At 46.4% G+C, this 24,586-nt stretch overlaps 1 protein-coding gene across 3 annotated transcripts in view; it reads right to left on the bottom strand.

Moving 5' to 3' along the window:
- SLC7A7 (solute carrier family 7 member 7) overlaps positions 1-24,586 on the bottom strand; it is a 46,781-nt gene that overhangs the window by 3,242 nt on the left and 18,953 nt on the right. For all 3 annotated transcript variants that reach the window (XM_030929849.1, XM_010378350.2, XM_030929850.1), the window contains 2 exons: positions 3,981-4,106; positions 2,536-2,680 (listed from right to left, as the gene is read on the bottom strand). In XM_030929849.1, coding sequence (XP_030785709.1) covers positions 2,536-2,680; positions 3,981-4,106 — 271 coding nt within the window. The remainder of the gene's footprint in view (positions 1-2,535; positions 2,681-3,980; positions 4,107-24,586) is intronic.

The following is a 24,586-nucleotide window of genomic DNA, read 5'->3' as shown; positions in this document are numbered from 1 at the left end:
TAAAGAACATTAGGGGAAAGGAATATCATATTAGGAGATAGGACTGTGCAGCTGGGATCAGTGGCTCATGCCCGTAGTACCAACACTTTGGGAGGCTAAGGTGGGCAGATGGCTTGAGTCTAGGAGTTGGAGACCAGCCTGGGCAACATGGCAAAACCCTGTCTTACAAAAAACTAGCCAAGCAGCCGGGCGTGGTGGCTCACGCCTGTAATCCCAACAGTTTGGGAGGCCGAGGCGAGTGGATCACCTGAGGTCGTGAGTTCAAGACCAGCCTGGCCAACACGGCAAAACCCTGTCTCTACTAAAAATATAAATAATTAGCCGGGCATGGTGGCATGCACCTGTAGTCCCAGCTACTTGGGAGGCTGAGGTACGAGAATCACTTGAACTCAGGAGGTGGAGGTTGTGGTAAGCCAAAATTGTGTCATTGCACTCCAGCCTTGGTAACAGTGAGACTCTGTCTCAAAAAACAAAACAAAAAATTAGCCAAGCATGGTGGCGCATGCCTGTAATCCCAGCTACTTGGGAGGCTGAGGTGGAAGGATCACTTGAGCCCGAGGAGGTCAAGGCTGCACTGAACCATGACTGGGCCACTGCACTCCAGCCTGGGCAAGGCAGTCAGACCCTGTCTAAAATAAAAAATAAAAAAAAAAGGATTAACAAAGAGTGTCCCAGCATAATAATGCACAGGAAAATGGGAGGTTATTTTGTTTTATACTCCAAAGATCTTTCGGTGTCAGGATTCCATCTCTAAGATTATCAACGTTGGCAATTTTGCCTCAAGGTTGAGAAATATAAAAGGAAATTATGGAGGCAAATTGTGAAATTTAACATCTTCAGAGAATAAGATAGGCCTTCAGTAGGAAGAGAAGTGTGTGTATCTGACAAGCAACCTGGAAGATATGTCTGCCCACCCCTTCCTCATTTTGAGAACCTCAGGAGCCATCCTAACTGGTGGGCAAAAGAAAGATGCAAAGAGCTCTTAAGGTCCCTGTAGCCCAATAAAGCCATGAACTTTATAAACATCCTTAACAGTAAGGCTGCCCAAAAGAAGCACAAAGTGGGGCAAATACTCTGCAAATACAGAGTCATGCAGCTTCTGTCCGGTAGGTGGAAGCACCACCCAGACCTTCATCCTGCTTCTGTTATCTCTGCTCCCATAGCGTTACCACTAGTTGTGTACCAAGAGTGCTCTTCTGTTTCTCAAGCCAAAAGGAGTTTATTGGTATAAGAATTGTGATTCTTTTGACTTAAACATTTACAGAGAGCTGGGCACGGTGGCTCACACCTGTAATCCCAGCACTTTAGGAGGCTAAGGCCAGCGGATCACCTGAGGTCAGGAGTTCAAGACCAGCAACATGGCCAACATGGTGAAACCCCATCTTACTAAAAATACAAAATTAGCCAGGCGTGGTAGCAGGCGCCTGTAATTCCAGCTATTTGGGAGGCTGAGGCAGGAGAATCACTTGAACCTGGGAGGCAGAGGTGGTAATGAGCCGAGATCGCGCCATTGTACTCCAGCCTAGGACATAGAGCAAGACTCTCCCTGAAAAAACTCCATTCCCTGGCAAATCTTAGTTCCCAGAATCGTAGAATTTTAGAGCCAAGAAAGGCCATGGAGATCACAGAATTTAACCCCCTCAATTACAGATAAGGAAGCAGACAAAGAGATGGCCGGGCAACTCCCTCAAGGTCAGCCAACAAGCCAGTGGAAAGACAAACTCTAGGTCCTTGACTTCCTATCCAGTGCTCTTTTCACTCTATATATAGACTACAGAGCAATAATGGTGGGGTGACTTAATTGAATGACAAACTATACCACAATGTCAATATGAATTTAGGAAACAAGGAAGGGATCAGAGGGAAACATAGGAAGGTTTCTGGACGTCTATAGCCCAAAGCTATGTATGTGGGGATAAGGGTGGATGAAATATCTATCAAGGAAAATCTGTTTTAAAAACATACATAAAAAACCAAACACCGCATGTTCTCACTCATAGGTGGGAACTGAACAATGAGATCACTTGGACTCGGGAAGGGGAACATCACACACTGGGGCCTATCATGGGGAGGGGGGAGGAGGGAGGGATTGCACTGGGGAGTTATACATGATATAAATGATGAATTGATGGGTGCTGACGAGTTGATGGGTGCAGCACACCAACATGGCATAAGTATACATAAGTATACAAACCTGCACGTTATGCACATGTACCCTAGAACTTAAAGTATAATAAAAAAAAAACATACATAAGCATATAATACAACCTGCTTTAATTAATGCAGAAATAAATGAACAAATGTAAAAATGCCTTTAAAAAAATTTACAAAGCATACATGAGAAAGTTCATATTTTAGCCCTGTTACTATGATCATAGACTAGTTACTTCTCTGAGCCTCAGGCCTCCCATCTATTAAAATGAGGCTGATAAAATTAACCTCATAGGTGGTTGTGGTATGCTGTCTGTCACAGAGTAAGTAGCTCATTAAATGATGGCTATCACTGCTATGGAAAATTGGTGGTGCAGTACCTACCTCTCAGGATTCTTGATCTCTTCAGTGACATAGTTGAGAGTGTCCCAGCCTGAGTATGAGAACAGAGCTGAGTACAGTGCCAGGGCAATGTCACCCACTGCATATGATGAACCCTCAAAGGAATTCTCAAAATGAGTGGAGGCTCCTGGAACCCAAGAACATTGGAAGGCAGGGGATTAGTGGCTCATTCTCCCACTTCACGATGATCAAGTAAAGGACTGAGAGAATATGGTAATATAATAGCAGATAAGTGGCCTACAACACCTTTGGCAGCAAGAGTACCAGTAAGGGAACAGGAAACAGTAGAGAGACGTCTACAGAAATAGACCAGAATGCCCTGCATCCTAATGACATAGATGGGGATCTTGACAGGAAGGGTCCAGGGTAGCTTTCTAGGATAAGAAACCACCATAGACCAGAAAGGCTGGAGAATAGAAACAATGCAGTTCTGCTCTGCTCTGCAGGCTGCCTGATTCCTGCCTCCTATCGCAATCTGCCAAAGCCAGCTCCCAGCGCATGGCTGTCAACCCTTTTGCCAAGATCAGTCTCCTCTGGGAGGCAGTGTGAATGGAAGTTGAAAGACAGACTTTGGGTCAGTTGTCCTGGATACAAATTTCAGCTCTTCTACTTACTGGTAGCAACTTGGGCAAGATATTTAATTCTTTTTTTTTTTTTTTTGAGACGGAGTCTCGCTCTGTCGCCCAGGCTGAAGTGCAGTGGTGCGATCTTGGCTCACTGCAACCACCGCCTCCTGGGTTCAAGCGATTCTCCTGCCTCAGCCTCCCGAGTAGCTGGGGTTACAGGCATCTACCACTACGCCCGGCTAATTTTTGTATTTTTAGTCAAGATGGGGTTTCACCATCTTAGCCAGGCTGGTCTTGAACTCCTGACCTCGGCCGGGCGCGGTGGCTCAAGCCTGTAATCCCAGCACTCTGGGAGGCCGAGACGGGCGGATCACGAGGTCAGGAGATCGAGACCATCCTGGCTAACACGGTGAAACCCCATCTCTACTAAAAAATACAAAAAACGAGCCGGGCGAGGTGGCGGGCGCCTGTGGTCCCAACTACTCGGGAGGCTGAGGCAGGAGAATGGCGCAAACCCGGGGGGCGGAGCTTGCAGTGAGCTGAGATCCGGCCACTGCACTCCAGCCCGGGTGACAGAGCGAGACTCTGTCTCAAAAAAAAAAAAAAAAAAGAACTCCTGACCTCATGGATCCACCTGCCACAGCCTCCCAAAGTGCTGGGATTATAGGCATGAGCCACCCCGCCCAGCCCAAGATACTTAATTCTGCAGCCTGTTTCCTCATCTATAAAATGTGGATAATAATAGTGCCTACCAAATAAGGTTATTATAAGAAATGAGATAATGCACGAAGAGCACTTAGAGGAGTGTGGCTCACAGAAAATGCTTAACAAAGATTAGTTGCTACTAATATTATTTCTTACCCTGGCCAAGTCTAACAATGCCTGCAATGATGATCGCGATCAGCGCCAATACTTTAGCATAGGTGAAAATATCTTGTACCAGGGTTCCCCACTTGACATAGGCACAGTTAATGAAGGTTAAGAGACCTGAAAGAAAAATAATACTGATTGGTGACTTACCCTCACCACTGTAGGACCTTAGACTCCCAAGCAATTTTTCCAGTACCAGTCACCAAGATAAACCCTTCAGCCAAAGACAGACCCTCTGACCTGCTCTGCACTGGAACCCTCAGACCCCAGAATGTCCTCACCATTATCATGCAAAGGCCTCCATACTCCCTACCCCCCAGCAACTTATATGGGAGACACAAAACAAAGTGATTGCAGATCTGCTTACATAAAAAATACATCCAAATTTCTAATCACAGCAGTGGGAGGCAACTGGGAACTATACAGGATTAGTGATTGTTCCGGCTCTTGGCTCTGAAAAGTCACAGTCTCTCCCTCCTACCTCCCATTCCCCATGGGCTCCAGGACATAGCACTCTGACTCTGTGGTATTACTGTTAACCTTGAGGAGTCCTGCTGTGACTTAACCAATGCTGAGCCAGCAGGTCAGGCTGTGTGGCCAAGGATTAGGATGAAGGCCAGATTTCCTGCCCACTGCCTGGCAGCTCAGCTGCCTGCTTTTGTGCTTGGAAAGATTCTTGCAGCTAAGATTGGTTCCTGTAGAATAGGGACAGGGCATTTTTCCTGATGGGACAATAGAGAAATAAAAGCCACACACATTCCCCCAGTCCTTCTACTCAAAAGTACAGGTAGTCCTTTACCAGGGTTCTTAACTAGGTTCTCCATAAGGCTCAAAATTCTTTTTCCCAAAGTGTTATGTCCATATTAATACAGATATACCTAAGAAAAAGGTTCATACCTTTTCTTAGAAAAGGATCATAGCTTTTATCAGAATCTCAAAGAAGTCCATTATCCCTCCCCCAATGAAAAAGTTACAATCTACGACTTGAATTTGAATTACTTGAAGAAATTCAAAAAGGGAGGCCCACAGATGCTGTGAGGTTGACCAGCAGCCCCAGGATGTAGCAGAGAAGAAAGCTGGAAAAAATAATACAGATCTTCCCACTGGTAGCATAGCGAATCACTTCATTTATCCCTCCTTCTCAGCTCAGCAACTAGAACACTATAAGGAGGGCTTAATTTTACAGCCCTTCTCCCAAGGGCTCTAAGGGCAAGGTCAACATCACCCTGCCTTATCAGTCAAGAGAATGAGGCCTAGTACAGGTCTTGCCTACTTCAGGCCACCGAGGCAGTCAGAAACACTCTGAGTTATCCTGGCAGTGGTGTGGCCTTGGTGTCCCTAGTCCTCCTATTTTGTCATGTCCTGGCCTCATCGCATTCTGGCTACTTCATCCTGAGAAGCAGGGAAGACTGGCCTCTCAGAACAGCTGCACCATCTTCTCTCTCTCACCCTCCCTTCCACCACCACCCTCATTCTACTCACTGCCCAAGTTCCTTTCCGCTCTTCCTGAGAAGGGGCATTCCTGTCCTATACAAATGCTTGCCTTTCTGCCTAATAAACAACAAACCTTATCACAGGGCTGGGCAATAATGTACCCACAGCTCCAGGCCACCCCAGTGCTAAGTTAATAATTAAAGACACTAGTGTGCAGCACCCCACAAAATGACCAAAGTGCCTGTATCTTGCCCTCCACAAATCTTTCAAATCTGTTGCTCCTCGTCAGTCAGTCACCCATCCTTTACTCCCCACTGGACTCCAGCCTCCAGCCACTCAACAACCTAGTGCCCCTTCTCCCCAGCCTGTAACCTCTGCCCTTATCCTAGGCTCTGTGGCTGGCTCATAACCACAGCATAGCCATGTTTCCAAGTAGAAACACCAGGCACAAAGGATGCTGCCACATTGTCAGGGGAATGGGATCCCCAAATACAAATTTATGATTCCCTGCAGGGTAACCATAGGTCACAACACCAAACTGGAATAAGCTTACAGGACTAGTTCTAGTTCAGACTCAGAATCTGAGCCGTGTGCCACAAGGTTCTCTTCTCAGCTCTGTCCAGGGATGTAGGCAGGGAAAAGGAGGGACAAGCAACCAATTCACCACCCACTACCATAGCAGATTCTGAAATAGAAATACATGGCTTGTTTATATTTTATTTTATTTATTTTATTTTTCTTTTTGAGACAGAGTTTCACCCTTGTTGCCCAGGCTGGAGTGCAATGGTGCGGTCTCAGCTCACAGCAACCTCTGCCTCCTGGGTTCAAGCAATTCTCCTGCCTCAACCTCCCAAGTAGCTGGGATTACAGGTGTGCGCCACCACACCCAGCTAATTTTTGTATTTTTAGTAGAGACGAGGTTTCACCATGTTGGCCAGGCTTGTCGCAAACTCCTGACCTGAGGTGATCCACCCACCTCGGCCTCCCTAAGTGCTGGGGTTACAGCATGGGCCACCGTGCCCAGCCTATATTTTATTATTATTTATTTATTTTTATTTATTTATTTTTGAGATGGAGTCTTGCTCTGCCACCCAGGCTGAAGTACAATGGCATGATTTCAGCTCACTGCAACCTCTGCTTCCCAGGTGCAAGCGATTCTCCTGCTTCAGCCTCCTGAGTAGCTGGGACTACAGGCGTACGCCACCACGCCCAGGTAATTTTTTTGTATTTTTAGCAGAGATAGGGTTTCACCATATTGGCCAGGCTGATCTCAGACTCCTGAGCTCAGGTGATCCACTCGCCTCGGCCTCCCAAAGTGTTGGGATTACAGGCGTGAGCCATCACACCCGGCCCTAATTTTTTTTTTTTTTTTTTTTTTTTTTTTGGAGATGGGGGTCTCACTCTGTCAAATAAGCCAGAGTGCAGTGGAGAAATCATAGCTCACTGCAGCATCAAACTTCTGAGCTCAAAGGATCCTCGCATCTCAGGTACCGTAGTAGCTGGAATCAAAGGTGTGCACCACCATGCCCGGCTAATTTGTTTTAATTTTTTTTTTTTTTTTTTGAGACAGAGTCTTCCTCTGTCACCCAAGCTGGAGTGCAGTGGTGCGATCTCAGCTCACTGCAACCTCCGCCTCCAGGGTTCAAGCAGTTCTCCTGCCTCAGCCTCCTGAGTAGCTGGGACTACAGGTGCCCACCACCATACCTGGCTAATTTTTATTTAGTAGAGACGGGGTTTCACCATGTTGGTCAGGCTGGTCTCAAACTCCTGACCTCATGATCTGCCCTCTCCTCAGCCTCCCAAAGTGCTGGGATTACAGGCGTGAGCCACTGTGCCTGGCTGTTTTACTTTTTTTAGAGACAGGGTCTTGCTATGTGGCCCAGGCTGATCTTGAACTCCTGGCCTCAAGCAATCTTTCCACTGCAGCCTTCTGAGAAGTGACTGGGATTATAGGGAGGATTCATGGCACCTGGGTGGCTTGTTTACATTTTAATCCCTATTGCTTCTCTACTGCTTTTTTTTTTTTTTTTTTTTTTTTTTTGAGACAGAGTCTTGCTCTGTTCCCCAGGCTGAAGTACAGCGGTACAATCTCAGCTCACTGCAACTTCCGCCTCCTGGGTTCAAGCGGTTCTCCTGCCTCAGCCTCCCGTGTAACTAGAATTACAGGCATGCAACACCATGCCTGGCTAATTTTTGTATTTTTAGTAGAGACAGGGTTTCACCATGTTAGCCAGACTAGTCTCGAACTCCTGACCTCAGGTGACTCCCCCACCTCAGCCTCCCAAAGTGCTGGGATTACAGGTGTGAGCCACCGTGCCCAGACTCTTCTCTACTTCTCTATCCATCCATATGTATCCCTCTCTTTGTCCACCAGTATCCCACCTCCCCCATTCCTGAGCCTGATTCCTCAGCCACTGACACACCTTCTAGCCCTTATCTTCTCTCTGTACTGAGCACAGAAGGCTCAGTTTGAATGAGGAAGGGAATCCTACAGAAAGAAACCAGGGAGCAGAGGGAACTGACTGAAGAGAGCTAGCCCTCCTCTTCCTCAAAGCCCAGCTTCCTCCAGGGTCTCTTGGCTGTGGGAGCAGGAAATGGGTATGGCAGGCAGCAGTGCTGACAGGGCTTTTTGTTCCCACCTCAGCGGATACAGCTGACCAGTGGCCCCAGAGCCCAGCCAAGTGCACTGCTCTTGAAGTGGAGCCCAACCTCCTGCTTCAGGGCCGGGGACAGGAGGGGACCATGGGGTTAGGATAATATGGAGGCAACTGCAAGTTAACCTCAAGGGCAGAGATGCCCTCCCCTTCTACCCCTAGAGGCAATTCAATCCCCACCCAACACTGGGCCAAGTCTATAGGAGGATAACCTGAAATCACCTTTGACCCTTGACTCAGGTGCAGCAGCACTCCTGCTTTGAACCCAGGGGGAGAAAAAAAGAATCTGCAAAGAAGTCACCACTGGCCGGGCATGGTGGTTCACACCTGTAATCGCAGCACTTTGGGAGGCCGAGGCGGGCGGATCACGAGGTCAAGAGATCAGGACCATCCTGGCCAACATGGTGAAACTACTAAAAATATAAAAATTAGCTGGGTGTGGTGGTGTGTGCCTGTAGTCCCAGCTACTCGGGAGGCTGAGGCAGGAGAATCGCTTGAACCCAGGAGGCGGAGGGTGCAGTGAGTCCAGATCATACCACTGCACTCCAACCTGGTGACAGAGTGAGACTCCATCTCAAAAGAAAAAAAAAAAAGAGAGAGAAGTCATTCCTATAACCGTCTAAAGAGATGTTCCTGAATGGATCATCAAACCCAGCCTACATAGGGTGCCTGGGAGTAGAAGACTAGTTCTAGTGATAAGGCCCAGCATCAGCACTAGAACTAAAAGCCAGAAAGCACCAGACCAGGGGGATCCAGAACAGAACAAAGCTTGCAGGCCCACTCTGGATCAGATGCTCAGGTTTAGTTTAGATGCCTAAATGAAATAGTTCCTGAAAAAGAACATTAACCCCACAATTCTGTAAGCATTATTACCTTTAAATACACACAATGAGACACACAAAACTTATGCTGTTATTTTAATCCACTTTCTGTTTCAAATTCCCAGGCACTATAAAACCTCAATACTTTATTAGGCAACTCATTCCTTTATTTATTTATTTATTTATTTATTTATTTATTTATTTATTTATTTATTTTTAACATAGAGTCTCACTCTGTTACCCAGGCTGGAGTGCAGTGGCGCAATCTTGGCTCACTGCCATTTCTGTCTCCCAGGTTCAAACGATTCTCCTGCCTCTGTCTCCAAGTAGCTGGGATTACAGGTGTGCGCCACCACACCCAGCTAATATTTATATTTTTAGTGGAGACGGATTTCTCCATATTGGCCAGACTGGTCTCAAACTCCTGGCCTCAAGTGATCTGCCCGCCTCAGCCTCCCAAAGTGCTGGGATTACAGGCATGAACCACTGCGCCCGGCGTCATTCCATTTTAAAAGTGATCTATAGAGGAAAGGAAGTGATCTATAAAGGAAGATCTAGCTTTTTTACTAGATCTAGTAAAATCTAGCTTTTTTACTAGCTTTTACTAAGCCAATAGCATCTTCCTCCCAACTTCTACCAGTGGTGCCAAACCTCTCCTCTGGCTCCACACAGAATAAAGCTAAACCCCCTTCTACCCAATGACCCTTCTTAACATTAAAGATGAATATCCCAGCCAGGTGCTGGCTTGCGCCTGTAATCCCAGCACCTTGGGAGGCCAAGGCGGGCGAATCAGCTGAGGTCAGGAGTTCAAGACCAGCCTGACCAACATGGAGAAGCTTCGTCTCTACTAAAAATACAAAAATCAGCCAGGCGTGGTGGCACATGCCTAGAATCCCAGCTACTCGGGAGGCTGAGGCAGGAGAATCGCTTGAACTTGGGAGGCTGAGGTTGCAGTGAGCGGAGATCTCGCCATTGCACCAGCCTGGGCAACAAGCGCAAAACTCCATCTCAAAAAAAAAAAAAAAAAAAAAAAAAAAAAGAATATCCCATTTAACAGGTAGACCAGTTTAAAAAAAAAAAAAAAAAAAGCGAGGCGCGGTGGCTCACGCCTGTAATCCCAGCACTTTGGGAGGTCAAGGTGGGTGGATTACGAGGTCAGGAGATCGAGACCAGCCTAGCCAACATGGTGAAACCCTGTCTCTACTAAAATACAAAAATTAGCCAGGCATGGTGGCGCAAGCCTGAGTCCCAGCTACTCGGAAGGCTGAGGCAGAGGAATTGCTTGAACCCGGGAGGCAGAGATTGCAGTGGGCCAAGATCACACCACTGCACTCCAGCCTGGCCACAGAGCAAGACTCCGTCTAAAAAAAAAAAAAAAGGATGAACATCCTGTCCCCTTGAGTCTTTACTCCTTCAGGCTAAAACCCAGATTTTATAACCCCTCGTGGAGCAAATATGACTTCCAGACCCCTCACCGTCCCAGGACTGTCATTTACTTCACTTTGTCATTTACTGCATATACTTCACTGTGTCAGTGTTTCCCCAGAAATGTGAGACCCCACACAGAAAACTCCAGACACTGTTGCAGACTATGGAGTCTCAACCTGAAATCATTGTTTACTACAACTCCTTTCTTTCCCACCTCAAAGTGATGAGCTCTTTCCTCCCCTCTTTCTGGACCTATAAAAATGATTTATTTCAGCCAGGTGTGGTGGCTCACGCCTATAATCCCAGCACTTTGGGAGGCCGAGGTGGGAGGATCGCTTGAGTCCAGGAGTTCAAGACCAGCCTCACCAACATTGTGAGAACCCATCTCCACAAAAAATTTTTTTTTAGTTAGCCATGCATGGTGGCGCACACCTGTGGTCCCAGCTACTTGGGAGACTGAGGTAGGGGAATCACTTGAGCCCAAGTGGTCGAGGCTGCAGGGAGTTGTGATTGCACCACAGCAACACAGTAAGATCCTTTCTCCAAAACAAAAAAAGTAATTTTTTTCCCCCAGATACAGGACGCTTTGTATTTAGTCTTAGTAACTTTCCTGAGTTTTTATGCATTATTCTTATGTATTAGATATGAGGGATTTTTCCTTCTTGATTTTATTAGTTCAAATCCCTTCTTTAATTTTGTGAAATCTGCAAATTTGATCAGCATACCTCCTGAGTCTTCACTGAAGTCACCCTAAAAATGTTGACTAGGGCCGGGCGCAGTGGCTCACGCCTGTAATCCCAGCACTTTGGGAGACCAAGGCGGGTGGATCACCTGAGGTCAGGAGTTTGAGACCAGCCTGGCCAACATAGTGAAACTCCGTCTCTACTAAAAGTACAAAAATTAGCTGGGCATGGTGTTGGGCACCTGTAGTCCCAGCTACTCGGGAGGCTGAGGCAGGAAAATCGCTTGAACCCAGGAGACGGAGGTTGCAGTAAGCCAAGATTACACCACTGCACTCCAACCTGGGTGACAGAGTGAGACTCCGTCTCAAAAAACAAACAAACAAACAAACAAAAATGTTGACGAGGGCCGGAAGCAGTGGCTCACACCTGTAATCCCAACACTTTGGGAGACTGCGGCGGGCAGATCACTTGAGGCCAGGAGTTCAAGACCAGCCTGGCAATATGGCAAAACCCCATCTCTACTAAAAGAAAAATACAAAAATTAGCCAGGTGTGATGGCATACACCCATGGTCCCAGCTACTCAGGAGGCTGAGATGTGGGAATTGTTAGAGCCTGGGAGGCGGAGCTTGAACTGAGCCAAGATTGTGCCACTGCACTCCAGCCTAGGCAACAGAGCAAGACTGTTTCAAACAAATTTTTTTAAATAAAAAAATTAAAATGTTGATTAGGATCAGCAGAGCCATATAGTCTATCACTATAGACCTTTCTGTATTTGTCATTATTCCACAACGTTATTCAGCCAACTAAGAATCTACCGAACTTTTTATCTAGTCCACCTTGTCAACGAGAATGTCATGAGAATTTGCCACGAACCTCTCCAAAATCTGCATACACATGCTTCTGCTCTAACAATCTAATGATGCCATCAAACAATTCAAATGAAATTAGTACATATGTAGAATATTCATAGCTACACCCTTGCAGTAGTCAAAAACTAGCAACAACCCAAATGCCCAGCAACAGTAGATTGAATAAATACTAAACAGCACTAAGAATAAACAATCTGGGCAGGGCGCAGTGGCTTAAGCCTGTAATCCCAGCACTTTGGGAGGCCGAGACGGGTGGATCACAAGGTCAGGAGATCGAGACCATCCTGGCTAACACGGTGAAACCCCGTCTCTACTAAAAAAATACAAAAAACTAGCTGGGCGAGGTGGTGGGCGCCTGTAGTCCCAGCTACTCGGGAGGCTGAGCCAGGAGAATGGCGTAAACCCGGGAGGCAGAGCTTGCAGTGAGCTGAGATCCGGCCACTGCACTCCAGCCTGGGCGACAGAGTGAGACTCCGTCTCAAAAAAAAAATAAATAAATAAACAATCTGTCATCCCAGCATGTTGGGAGGCCAAGGTGGGCAGATCACAAAGTCAGGAGTTCAAGACCAGCCTGGCCAACATGGTGAAACTCCATCTCTACTAAAAATACAAAAAATTAGCTGGGCGTAGTGGTGGGCACCTGTAATCCCAGCTACTCAGGAGGCTGAGGCAGGGGAATTGCTTGAACCTGGGAGGTGGAGGTTGCAATGAGCCAAGATCCTGCCACTGCACTCCAGCCCAGGTGACAGAGTGAGACTCTGTCTCAAAAAAAAAAAAAAAAAATGAACAATCTACAACTACAGACAAAAATACAGAAGAATCTCAAAATGTCAAACATAATAAGCAAGCCAGATGCAAAAGTGTACATATAAATTATATCCATTTACATAAAATCAGGGAAAACTAATCAATGCAACTAGAAGTCAGAAAAGTGATTTCCCTTTGTGTGGAGTGGAGAGGCAGGAACTGGGAAGAGCATAGGAAGGGTTCAAGGGTGCTAGTTACACATGCGCTCAACTAGTGACAATTCATTAAGCCATAAACTTATGAGATTGCACTGTTCCTTCTGTATATTATATTTGAATAAAAAAAAATTGAACCAAAAAGTGAGGTTAGCAGAGTATGGCTTGTTCTTAATGAATTCATACAGGTTACTAATGATTTCCTACTCTTCTCCTCATACTTCACTAACCAGGTTTAACTTACAAGCCTAGAATTTGGGCAGTAATCCACCTTATCACTTCATAGTGCTGCTCCTGCTCACCTGCCTCCGGTGGAAAGCTGGGTTATCACTTGTGGTAGGTAGACTAATGGCCCCCCAAAGATGTCCACCCCCTAATCCCTGGAACCTGTGAACCATGTTATATTGCATGGCAAGGGAGAATTAAAGTTGCAGACAGAGGCCGGGCGTGGTGGCTCATGCCTGTAATCCTAGCACTTTGGGAGGCCAAAGCAGGCAGATCACCTGAGGTCAGGAATTCCAGACCAGCCTGACCAACATGGTGAAACCCAGTCTCTACTAAAAAATACAAAAAAACTAGCCAGGCGAGGTGGTGGGCGCCTGTAGTCCCAGCTACTTCGGAGGCTGAGGCAGGAGAATAGCGTGAACCCGGGAGACGGAGCTTGCATTGAGCTGAGATCCGGCCACAGCACTCCAGCCTGGGTGACAGAGCGAGACTCCGTCTCAAAAAAAAAAAAAAAAAAAAAAAAAAAAATACAAAAAATAGCTGGGTGTGGTGGTGTGTGCCTGTAATCCCAGCTACTCGGGAGTCTGAGGCAGGAGAATTGCTTGAACCCAGGAGGCAGAGGCTGCAGTGAGCCAAGATCCCACCACTGCACTCCAGCCTGGGCGACACAGCAAGACTCTGACTCAAAAAAAAAAAAAAGTTGCAGACAGAATGAAGATTGCTAATCAGGTGATGAAACGGGGAAATCATCCTGTATTATCTGGGTGGGCCCAATGTAATCACAAAAGTTCTTAAAGATGAAAGAGGGAGGCAGAAAGGTCAATATCAGAGTTGTGCCGGGCGCGGTGGCTCAAGCCTGTAATCCCAGCACTTTGGGAGGCCGAGTCGGGCGGATCACGAGGTCAGGAGATCGAGACCATCCTGGCTAACACGGTGAAACCCCGTCTCTACTAAAAACTACAAAAAACTAGCCGGGCGACGTGGCGGCGCCTGTAGTCCCAGCTACCCGGGAGGCTGAGACAGGAGAATGGCGTGAACCCAGGAGGCGGAGCTTGCAGTGAGCTGAGATCCGGCCACAGCACTCCAGCCTGGGTGACAGAGCGAGACTCCGTCTCAAAAAAAAAAAAAAAATATCAGAGTTGTACAATGTGAGAAAGACTCTCCCAGTTACTGCTGACTTTGAAAATGGAAGGGGCTATGAGCCTCTAGAAGCTGGGAAAGGCAAGAAGATGGATTCTCTCCTTAAGCCTCCAGAAAGAAACACAGTACTACTTCATATTAGCCCAGTGAGACCCATTTCAGACTTCTGACCTCCAGAACTATGAGATGATAAATTTGTGTCATTTTCAACCACTCAATTGGTGGTAACTTTTTAGAAAAGCAATAGAAAACTAATATGTTGGCTGGGCACAGTGGCTCGCTCCTGTAATTCCAGCACTTTGGGAGGCCAAGGCAGGCTGATCCCTTGAGCTCAGGAGTTTGAAACCAACCTAGGCAACATAGAGAAACCCTGATTCTACCAAAAAAAAAACCCAAAAATCAGCTGGGCCTGGTGGCATGCACCTATAGTCTCAACTACTCAGGAGGCTAAGGTGGGAGAATTGCTTGAGCCTGGGGAGGTCAAGGCTGCAGTGATCCGTGATTGCACCACTGCATTCCAGCCTGGATGACAGAGCAAGACTGTCTGAAAAAAAAAAAAAAAAAAAACCTAACTGCAGGCAGAAAACTGGTAGCAGCACTGGGTGGTACTATTCATACATTTGTTGAAAAATGGCGAAAGGGGAAGTGAAACTCTTGACAGCTCACTGGATCTTGGTGTACTGAAATTTCTCTCTCACTGCAATCAAAAGAATCTAAATGTGACCTTATGCAAAGGAGGCAGGCATCCCTTATGATAGCAGATCCTCAAATAAGTCTGTACATCTCTCTTTAATGTACTACATCAATCCCAGCTCTTCTAGCAAATCATCACTTTTGAACAACGTATACTCTTTCATTATCATATTCTAATCAAATATCGCTGATGACTATGAAATTGTTTCCTCCTTTCAGTAAAAGGTCAAATATGGGCCGGGCGCAGTGGCTCATGCCTGTAATCCCAGCACTTTGGGAGGCCAAGGCAGATGGGTCACAAGGTCAAGAGATTGAGACCATCCTGGCCAACATGGTGAAACCCCGTCTCTACTAAAAATACAAAAATGAGAGGGCTGTGGTGGTGCGTGCCTGTAGTCCCAGCTACTTGGGAGACTGAGGCAAGAGAATCACTTGAACCCAGGAGGTGGAGGTTGTAGTGAGCCGCGATTGCACCACTGCATTCCAACCTGGTAACAGAGCGAGACTCCGTCTCACAAAAAAAAAAAAAAAAGGTCAAATATGTTTATTAGCCTTACTGGTAATATTTGTAGATAAGAGTTCAAAAGCATCATTTCTGATCTCCCATCCTATTTTCTCCAAATGCATTACTGAGCAACTCCTCTGCCTTTATTCTCTTGCTATGTAGTACCTGATAGTCTCCAAAATACCCAGATTTATACTTTTATCTAGGCATTTTTCTCCTTTCCTCTAAAATGTCTATTTTAAAGCCTTGTTATACCCATCTCTCCCAATCCCTGTAAACCTTCTCTATCCCTTACCAGGAGTTTATCTTTCTGCTATCTTAGAATTTACGGTCAGGAACTCTGTTCCGTGTTCTTTTTTCTTTCACATACACAGCCTTCAGTTCACAGAGACGAAAATTCCACCTGCCACTCAGTTTGCTACTTTAAGCTTCACTCCACCAGTGAGACCAGCTATCTCCTGACTGGTGACATCATTCATCCCACAGCAATCAGCAGAAGGATAGCAGTCCCTAGGCTTAATTGGGTGAGCAAGCTCTTGGTCACATGTTGCTCAGAAAAACTGCACATTTCTACGTTAGGCTGGGTCTGTGTATAGTCAGATGCACACTATTCATGGGGAGAGGCCAAACCAGTTGTGAAAAAAATCACAATTGGCATACTCAGGCCTGCTAATACCCTGGTGTCTCCAAAATACTCTACAACTGCTGTTTCCTCAGAAGGTCCAGATTTAAGCTCTCTGGAAATGCCTCATATCTGTGACCTACACCCAGAGATTTCAAGTCTCTTCTTCTTCCTTTTCTTTGCTGCATCCCCATTTGTTTTGTCTAATGTTGGTTTAGGAAACTCTCTACACCTTAAAATCACATTTTCACCCTGGCTTCTTTGATACATTATTTCTTCCACTCTCCCTAGGTGCTGTTATTTCTCTCAGATAGCAGATGGCCTTCAAATTCCTTTACCTTTCAGTCTACAGAAACATTTTAATCCAGGTGTGGTGGCTCATGCCTATAATCCCAGCACTTTGGAAGGCCAAGACGTGAGGATCACTTGAGGCCAGGAGTTGGAGACCAGCCTGGGCAACATAGCAAGACCCTTTCTCTACAAAAAAAAAAAAAAAAAATACAAATTAGCTGGACTTGGTGGTGCACACTGATGGTCCTAGCTACTTGGAAGGCTGAAGTGGGAGGGTCACTTGAGTCCAGAATTGAGCCCACAACCATGCTACTGCACTCCAGCCTGGGTGGCAGAGCAAGACTCCATCTCAGAAAAAAAAAAAAAAGAAAGAAAGAAATGATGGTGTAGGAGTCATGCAGCTGGAAGCTACAAGATTCTGACCCTCCCTAAACTGCTCCTAAGATCAGTGCTTGAGGTATTTTGCAGACCCTGCCCTTGGTGGATCAGCTGGCCCCACCCAGATCAATAAACTGGCTTATCTGATCTTGTGGTCCCCACCTAGGAACTGACTGAGAGCAAGAAGACAACTCTGACTCCCTATGATTTCATCTCTAACCAATCAGCACTCCTGGCTTACTGGCTTCTCCTGACCCACAAAGTTATCCTTAAAAACTCTGCTCCCAGAATGCTCAGGGAGACTGATTTGAGTAACAATAAAACTCCAGTCTCCCGCACAGCAGGCTCTGTGTGAATTACTCATTATTGCAATTCCCCTATCTTGAAGAATCGGCTCTGTCTAAGCAGCCGGCAAGGTGAACCCCTTAGGCAGTTACACCTCTGGCAAGAAGACACACCAAATACAATCCCTGTGGGTCACTGGATCAGAGTCCTCCCGCTCTCCTTCCTGGAACTCAGTCAGCATTTTGGTCCCTGGGACTCAGACCACTCTGAGGGAGCAAGCAGGCAGTTTGTACCAGGAGGGTCTTATAGTGACAACCCCATGAGTCCCTTCTCCAAGCCATGTAAATCCAATCCTTATTGGTTTGCTTAGCTAGGGGTCAGTTCAAGTTCTCAGGTACCGATCTCAAGCCTGAGTGAGCATCAGTATCACCTGAGGAATTTGTCGACCCACAACTTCAGGGCCCCACCCCCAGAGGTTCTGTTGCAGGAGACCTGAGACAGTTTCTGAGGACCTGCTTCTCTAGGTGTGTTTCCTTAGGTAATCACCTACGGAAATAACCACACACAGAGCAACTGTATCAGAACAGCCGCAACCCTTTGCTAACTCAAGGCTCCTCTATCCTGGCTGCAAACTGGCATCACTGACGAGCTTTAACAAAGTCCAGTGCTCAGGCCCCACCCAGACCAATTAAGTCAGAAATTCTGGGGTGGAGCCCAGGCATTGGCATGTTTTTAAAACTCCCCAGGTGACTCTGAAGCATGGTAACAACTGAGAATGGCTCTTCCCACCTCCAGTGACACAAGACCCTCATCAATTCTCCTCAAAAGCAATTTTTCTGCTTCCTCAATTCTCGTTCTCCAAACCAATTCTCATCTCATTCTTCTCCCCAGTGGTTCAGATGTATGCAGTCAGGGAGTGGGAGTGATGAGTATTGTTTTCTTTCTTTTCTTTCTTTTTTTTTTTTTGAGACAGAGTCTTACTCTGTTGCCCATGCAGTGGCACGATCTTGGCTCACTGCAGCCTGGACCTAATGGGCTTAAGCAATCCTCCCACCTCAGCCACCTGAGTAGCTGGGACTACAGGCACGCACCACCATGCCCAACTAATTTTTTTTTTTTTTTTTTTTATAGAGACCAAGTTCCCCAGACTGGTCTCCTGAGCTCAAGCCATCCTCCTACCTCAGTCTCCCAAAGTGCTAGGATTACAGGTATGAGCCACAGTGCCCAATCTGAGTATCATATTCTTAATTCCCCAGATGATTCTAATCTACAGCCAGAGTTAGGACCCACTCCTGCCCAGCATCTTCCACATCCTCCTGTAGGCTACTGCCCAGCTTCTCCTGAGGCAGAGAGAAAGGGAACAGAGAAAGGAAGAGAGCAAGGATGAGCCCCCAAAGGGCCTTGATGATCAAAGCAACATAAAGCTCTACCCCTTCACTACTGGTCAAGAGTTTGTTCCAAAGTTCACAACAAACCCACACTAGAAAGAACCCCAGGCTCTGATGAAAGCCTGTTTCTTGAGGTGAAAATGGGCCAGAAAAGGTAAGTTTCTTCACCTCCACCCTCAGATGGCTCTTGGGAAAAACCCTCTGAAAAAGGCAACTAGCTTCCAAGTAGAAGGTTCAAAGGGCAAAAGTCAGTTGGGGGCCCAGCATCTGACTGTTCCACCTCATTAGCCACAAGTACATGAGATCGGTCATTCTGGTACCAGGAGAAGCTGCACGAGGACACCTGGCTAAAGCTCTCAGACACACAAAGATCCGAAGTCCTTCACAGCCCACAGCGTCTCTGGCAGACTCAGGGTAAGCTGTCTGCCCCCTTCCCACAGCAACCCTCAGCCCCCACCAGCACCCTGAAAGGCAAAAACACGAAATACCCTTCTCAGCCAAGTTGAACCTGGAATCATATCTTCTGTTATTCACCAAGTCAACATTTATTGAAGAACCTACTACATGCAATTCACTGTGGCCACATGTGCATGACACGAAGAATCTTTGCCTTATCCCTAAAGAACAGTACTCTGTAAAAAAAAACAGCCCTGAACTGCCAGGTATTGCTGACTCACTGGTACAGGGGGCATACTGAAGACATAGATGGTAAAAACATCCTGGTAGTGTCCTGAATGGCAAAACAACTAGGTCTCAGTGTGGACAAGTGTAGGTAAGGCAGGAACAGTAATGTCCACCTGTGAACAGTGGGCCAAAATACCTTGGCTCTGAGGAAAGGCCGATTGGAGTTGGACTTCTGGACACCTATCCTCTTGCTGAGAGGAAAGTTCCACCTCTCTTGCAAAACAGGAAGAAAAGTCTCAGTCCTCCTTTCTGATCACTGAGCTATTGTGAAGTAAAATTTAAACTGCTTTTAAGTCATCCAAAGACAGCATATGGAAGGTAAAGCTTTTAGAAATTAATAATATGCACATGATATGAATATAACTTGCAGTAATAGATACTATTAGATACTTGCAGTAATATATACTATCTTCTAATTTAATCTGACAGAGAGTAAGTTTTCTTATTTTTATTTTACACTTGAGAAAACTGAGGTCAGTCAGTGACTAACTCCAAAGCCTATATCCATTCCACCACATCACATACCTCCCTAACTGTATGCAAGAATGTGAGGCTGGGAGTGGGATTATCTTCCCCTGTGGTATGGGAGATACCTAGAACTGCAGAGCACTGGGGCAGTCCACGAATTGCTCCGAGAAGTCAGAATAAGCAGCTTCGGGAGGTGCCATCTGCGCATCTCTCTGGGAAAAGCAACCATTTCTACTACCCTAGACAGGAGAGCGAGGCTCCTTCAAAACTCAGAATTCCTTCACTCACTCATTCATTCATTCATTCTTTAAGCTTATATTGAGTACCCACTGGGTTCCAGGCCCTGTGCAGGCTCTGAGATTAAGACCCAGTCCCCAGCCTTCACTCAGAAGTAGACATTGACAATTACAAGAATCAGGTGCTACGAAAGTCACTGAGAGGCAACCTATCCACCCACACATCACTGGAGGAGTAATTGGGGTGCAGGCAAGCACCAGGATCACTGTTATCTGGACTGAGTGCATGGAGGCTGGTGCTGGGATAGGGGAGGAAAAGCAAATTTCCTGACAGAGAGAGCAACACGTTATTACCCTGACAATGAAATCAGCAATGAATGAAGTCACCCACCCGTATAAAAAAACCCACTTAAGCAATAACCAGTAAATGATTTCAAGGTCTATTAGTAATACCAGACTATCTAGGGCTGTAGTTCAACAGCTCTAAAGGTAGACTATGCCTGCCAAAAGACTGCAAACAACTGGAAGGAGCAGAGACTCTGTGTTTGCTCTTTGGAAACTGTCATGGTTGAATAGAAAAAGATGAAAATATGGTAGAAATATAGGTCACATTTCTATGAGGTAGGGACCTCATTCTATAAAAGAGAAAACTGAGGACCAGGCGCCGTGGCTCACACCTGTAATCCCAGCAATTTGAGAGGCCAAGGCAGGTAGATCACCTGAGGTCAGGAGTTTCAGATCAGCCGGGCAAACATGGTGAAACCCCATCTGTACTAAAAATACAAAAAAATTAGTTGGGCATGGTGGTGGGCACCTGTAATCCCAGCTACTTGGGAGGCTGAGGCAGGAGAATAACTTGAACCAAGGAGGTGGAGGTTGCAGTAAACTGAGATTATGCCGTTGCACTCCAGACTGGGCAACAAGAGTGAAACTCCATCAAAAAAAAAAAAAAAGGAGGAGGAGGAGGAGAAACAGAAAGAGAAGGAGAAGGAGAAGGAGGAGGAGGAGGAGGAGGAGGAAGAGGAGGAGGAGGAGGAGGAAGAGGAGGAGGAGGAGGAAACTGAGACTAACAAATCTGACCTAGGATTGAATGAATCCTGCCTGATTCCATGCTCTTCACCACCATGCACCAGTGCGTCCCAAAGGGATAAGGGTATCCCCTACACTGTTCAAGAAAAAGAAGTCTGACTCAGAGCACCCAATCATTACAGCCATGGAGAAGGCATCACTGTAGGGTAGAGATATTTCATCCAACTTTCCCAGAAACATACCTCAACCAACCTAAGGCAGACTTAACTCTTTCTCATAAAATCATCCCTCAACCTTGGTCCTTTCCTCTAACAGCCACCCTCCGTGCTTTCAGAATCATTCATCTAAAGAGCATGTCTACATTCCTTCCCCTTTCCGTGTCTCTACAATGCAATCCGAGATGTTGCAACTCCTTCCTCTTCCACCCTGCAAAAGTTTTCCTTTGACCCTCTGAGTTGCCAATTCTAAATGACATTTTATTCCTTATTTTAAACTTAACAGCTCCTCCAGAAAGGCTATTTCTGAGTGTAAACCCGCCACCTCTGGTATGCTGCCCTTGCTCTGCGCTCTCACCTCCCCACATTAACTACACTGCATTAGAACAGTGTACACATGTCTCTCCCACCCATGAGAGCTGTGTGAGGGCAGAGAGTGGATAACAGTTATCCTTGTACCCATGGGCATAGTCCTGAACTAGACACATAGTAGCACTTAATACATTTTACTGGGTGAATAAATGGTATGTCTGAAACCTGATTTCACCCTCACTGCCCTGAAATTTCATTGCCTTAGGAGAAAGTCCACATGAAAAGCCACCGGTGACCTTCATATCAATAAATCCAGTCAACTATATTCAATCTTTACCTAGCTTGACCTCTTAGCAGATTGGACACAGTTGATCATTCATTCCTTCTCAATTCACTCCCTTCCACTCACCATCTTCCAGTTTTCCTCCTATCTCTCTAGATGCTCCTTCTCCATCTTTTTGCAAAATACCTGTCCCTCAAATGTGGGTATTCCTCAGAATGCTGTTCAAAGCCCTTTTGTCCTCCCTTTCTACATCTTGTCCCAAGGTCATCTCATCTGTTCCGGTGATTTCTTTTTCTTTTTTCTTTTTTGAAACAGAATCTTGCTCTGTCACCCAGGATGGAGTGCAGTGGTGCTATCTTGGCTCACTGCAACCTCCGCCTCCTGAGTTCAAGCAATTCTCCTGCTCAGCCTCCAGAGTAGCTGGGACTACAGGCACGCACCACCATGCCTGGCTAGTTTTTGTATTTTTAATAGAGACAGGGTTTCACTATGTTGGCCAAGCTGGTCTCGAACTCCTGGCCTCAAGTGATCAGCCCACCTCGGCCTCCCAACGTGTTGGGATTACAGGTGTGAGCCACCGCCCCAGCCTGTTCCCTATAGTTTCAATAACCATGTATATAATGATGACTCCCAAAAGTATATTACCAGCCCAACTGTCATGATTCCAGATACATATGAATATTCAACCACCCACTGGACATCACCAGACACATCAAACTCAACATGTCCAAAACTGACTCCCTCAATTTCTCCCAAACCTACTGCACATTCAGTGTTCCCCATACAAGTAACTGGCATCACCATCCACCCATTTATGCAAGCCAAAGACCCGGGCATGTTATTATCATCAACAACTTCCACTCATATCTACTCATCGTCCAAGTCTTAAGTCTCCCCATCCCCAAAACATGACTTCAGTCCAAACCACCATCATTTCTCACTAGGACCATAGCTTCCCACCTGTCTCCCGGCTTTCAATCCTACATAGAAAAACTAGAGTAATCTTTCTTAAACTCACAAATTCTAAAATCTAAATCACAAATGCCACTCTTCTGCTTTTAAAGGCCTTAAGAGTTTTTTCATTGCCTTAGAAGAAAGCCCACCAAACTCCTTAATATACTTGGTGCAATAGATTGCAATTTTCAAAGATGTCTCAACATCTCCCGTCCCATATTCCTTTCTTACAATGTAACTTTGACACTCTACCCATCAAAAGGCAGGGTCTGTACCCCTCTTCTCAAAACCAGATGGTCTTCTGTGAATGACTCTACCTATAGAGTATGACAGAATTGACACCATGCAACTTTGGAGACTAGGTCATAAAAAGCAATGCAGCTTCCACTTTGGTTGCTAGAACACTCATTCTGGAAGCTTTCAGCTGCCTGCATAAGCAGTCTGACTGCCCACAAGTCACCATGCTGTGAGAAAGCTCAACACAGTCCATACGGAAAGACCACATGGAAAGGCTCTGACACAATTTGATAAGAGAAAGAAGGCCGGGCACAGTGGCTCATGCCTGTAATCCTAACACTTTGGGAGGCCAAGGCGGGTGGATCGCCTGAGGTCAGGAGTTCAAGACTAACCTGGCCAACATGGCGAAACCCGTCTCTACTAAAAATACAAAAATTAGCCAGGCATGGTGGGGCGCGCCTGTAATCCCAGCTACTCAGGAGGCTAAGGAAGGAGAATTGCTTGAACCTGCGAGGTGGAGGTTGCAGTGAGCCAAGATTGTGCCACTGCACTCCAGGCTGCGCAACAGGAGCAAGAATCCATCTCAAAAAAAAAAGAAAGAGGCTGGGCACGGTGGCTCACGCCTGTAATCCCAGCACTTTGGAAGGCTGAGGCAGGCGGATCACGAGGTCAGGAGATTGAGACCATCCTGGCTAACATGGTGAAACCCTGTCTCTACTAAAAATACAAAAAAATTAGCTGGGCGTGGTGGCGGGCGCCTGTAGTCCCAGCTACTCGGGAGGCTGAGGCAGGAGAATGGCGTGAACCTGAGAGGCAGAGCTTGCAGTGAGCCAAGATCGCGCCACTGCACTCCAGACTGCGAGAGAGAGTGAACTCTGTCTCAAAAAAAAAAAAAAAGAAAAGAAAGAAAGAAGCAAAAGAAGCCCAGATAGTCTGCAACTTCCTCAGCTCAGCAACCCTTTTTCCAGCTCCTGACACCATCTGACCACAATCACATAAGGGACCCTGACCTAGAACTGTCCCACTAAGCCCTTCCCAAATTCCCAAGCCACAGAAATCATAAATAAAATGACTACTGTTTTAAGACACTAAGTTTTAGACTATTTGTTATAGCACAATAATAACTAGCACAGCTTATAAAGCTTTGAACAACCTATGCCTTGAACTCTATTTCCTCTGCAAGCCACTCTCAACCTTTCCTACCTGAAATTCAACACTGCAGCCCACCCTGAACTCCTTTCAGGGCCTGAAAGGAGCACTTCTTTCTTGCATTTAGGTTTTCATACATTCTGTTCTTGCTGCCTGGAACACTCCTACTCTTGATTAATTCTTCTTCGTCATTCAGGTAACAGCTCAAACATCTATAGGAATGGTTTCTAAATGCCTGGGTTAGGACTGGTCTCCTCCTGTGCCTTGTTCTACCTTGCAAATCACACCACCATCACAATCCACTAAAACCCTGTATCAGAGGCCAGGCACGGTGGCTCACACCTGTGTTCCCAGCACTTTGGGAGGCCAAGGCAGGCGGATCACAAGGTCAAGAGATCGAGACCATCCTGGCCAACATGGTGAAACCCCGTCTAAAAAATACAAAAATTAGCTGAGCATCGTGGTAGGAGCCTGTAGTCCCAGCTACTCAGGAGGAGGCAGGAGAATCTCTTGAACCCGGGAGGCAGAGGTTGCAGTGAGCTGAGATCACGCCACTGCACTCCAGCCAGGTGACAGAGCAAGATTCCGTCTCAAAAAAACAAAACAAAACAAAAATCCCTGTATCAGGTTGCCCATCCTGACCCCGGCATG

The sequence above is a fragment of the Rhinopithecus roxellana genome, chromosome 5, assembly GCF_007565055.1.
Source record: "Rhinopithecus roxellana isolate Shanxi Qingling chromosome 5, ASM756505v1, whole genome shotgun sequence".
In the NCBI taxonomy this organism is placed as follows: Eukaryota; Metazoa; Chordata; class Mammalia; order Primates; family Cercopithecidae; genus Rhinopithecus; species Rhinopithecus roxellana.
This window is presented reverse-complemented; position numbering and strand designations above follow the sequence as displayed.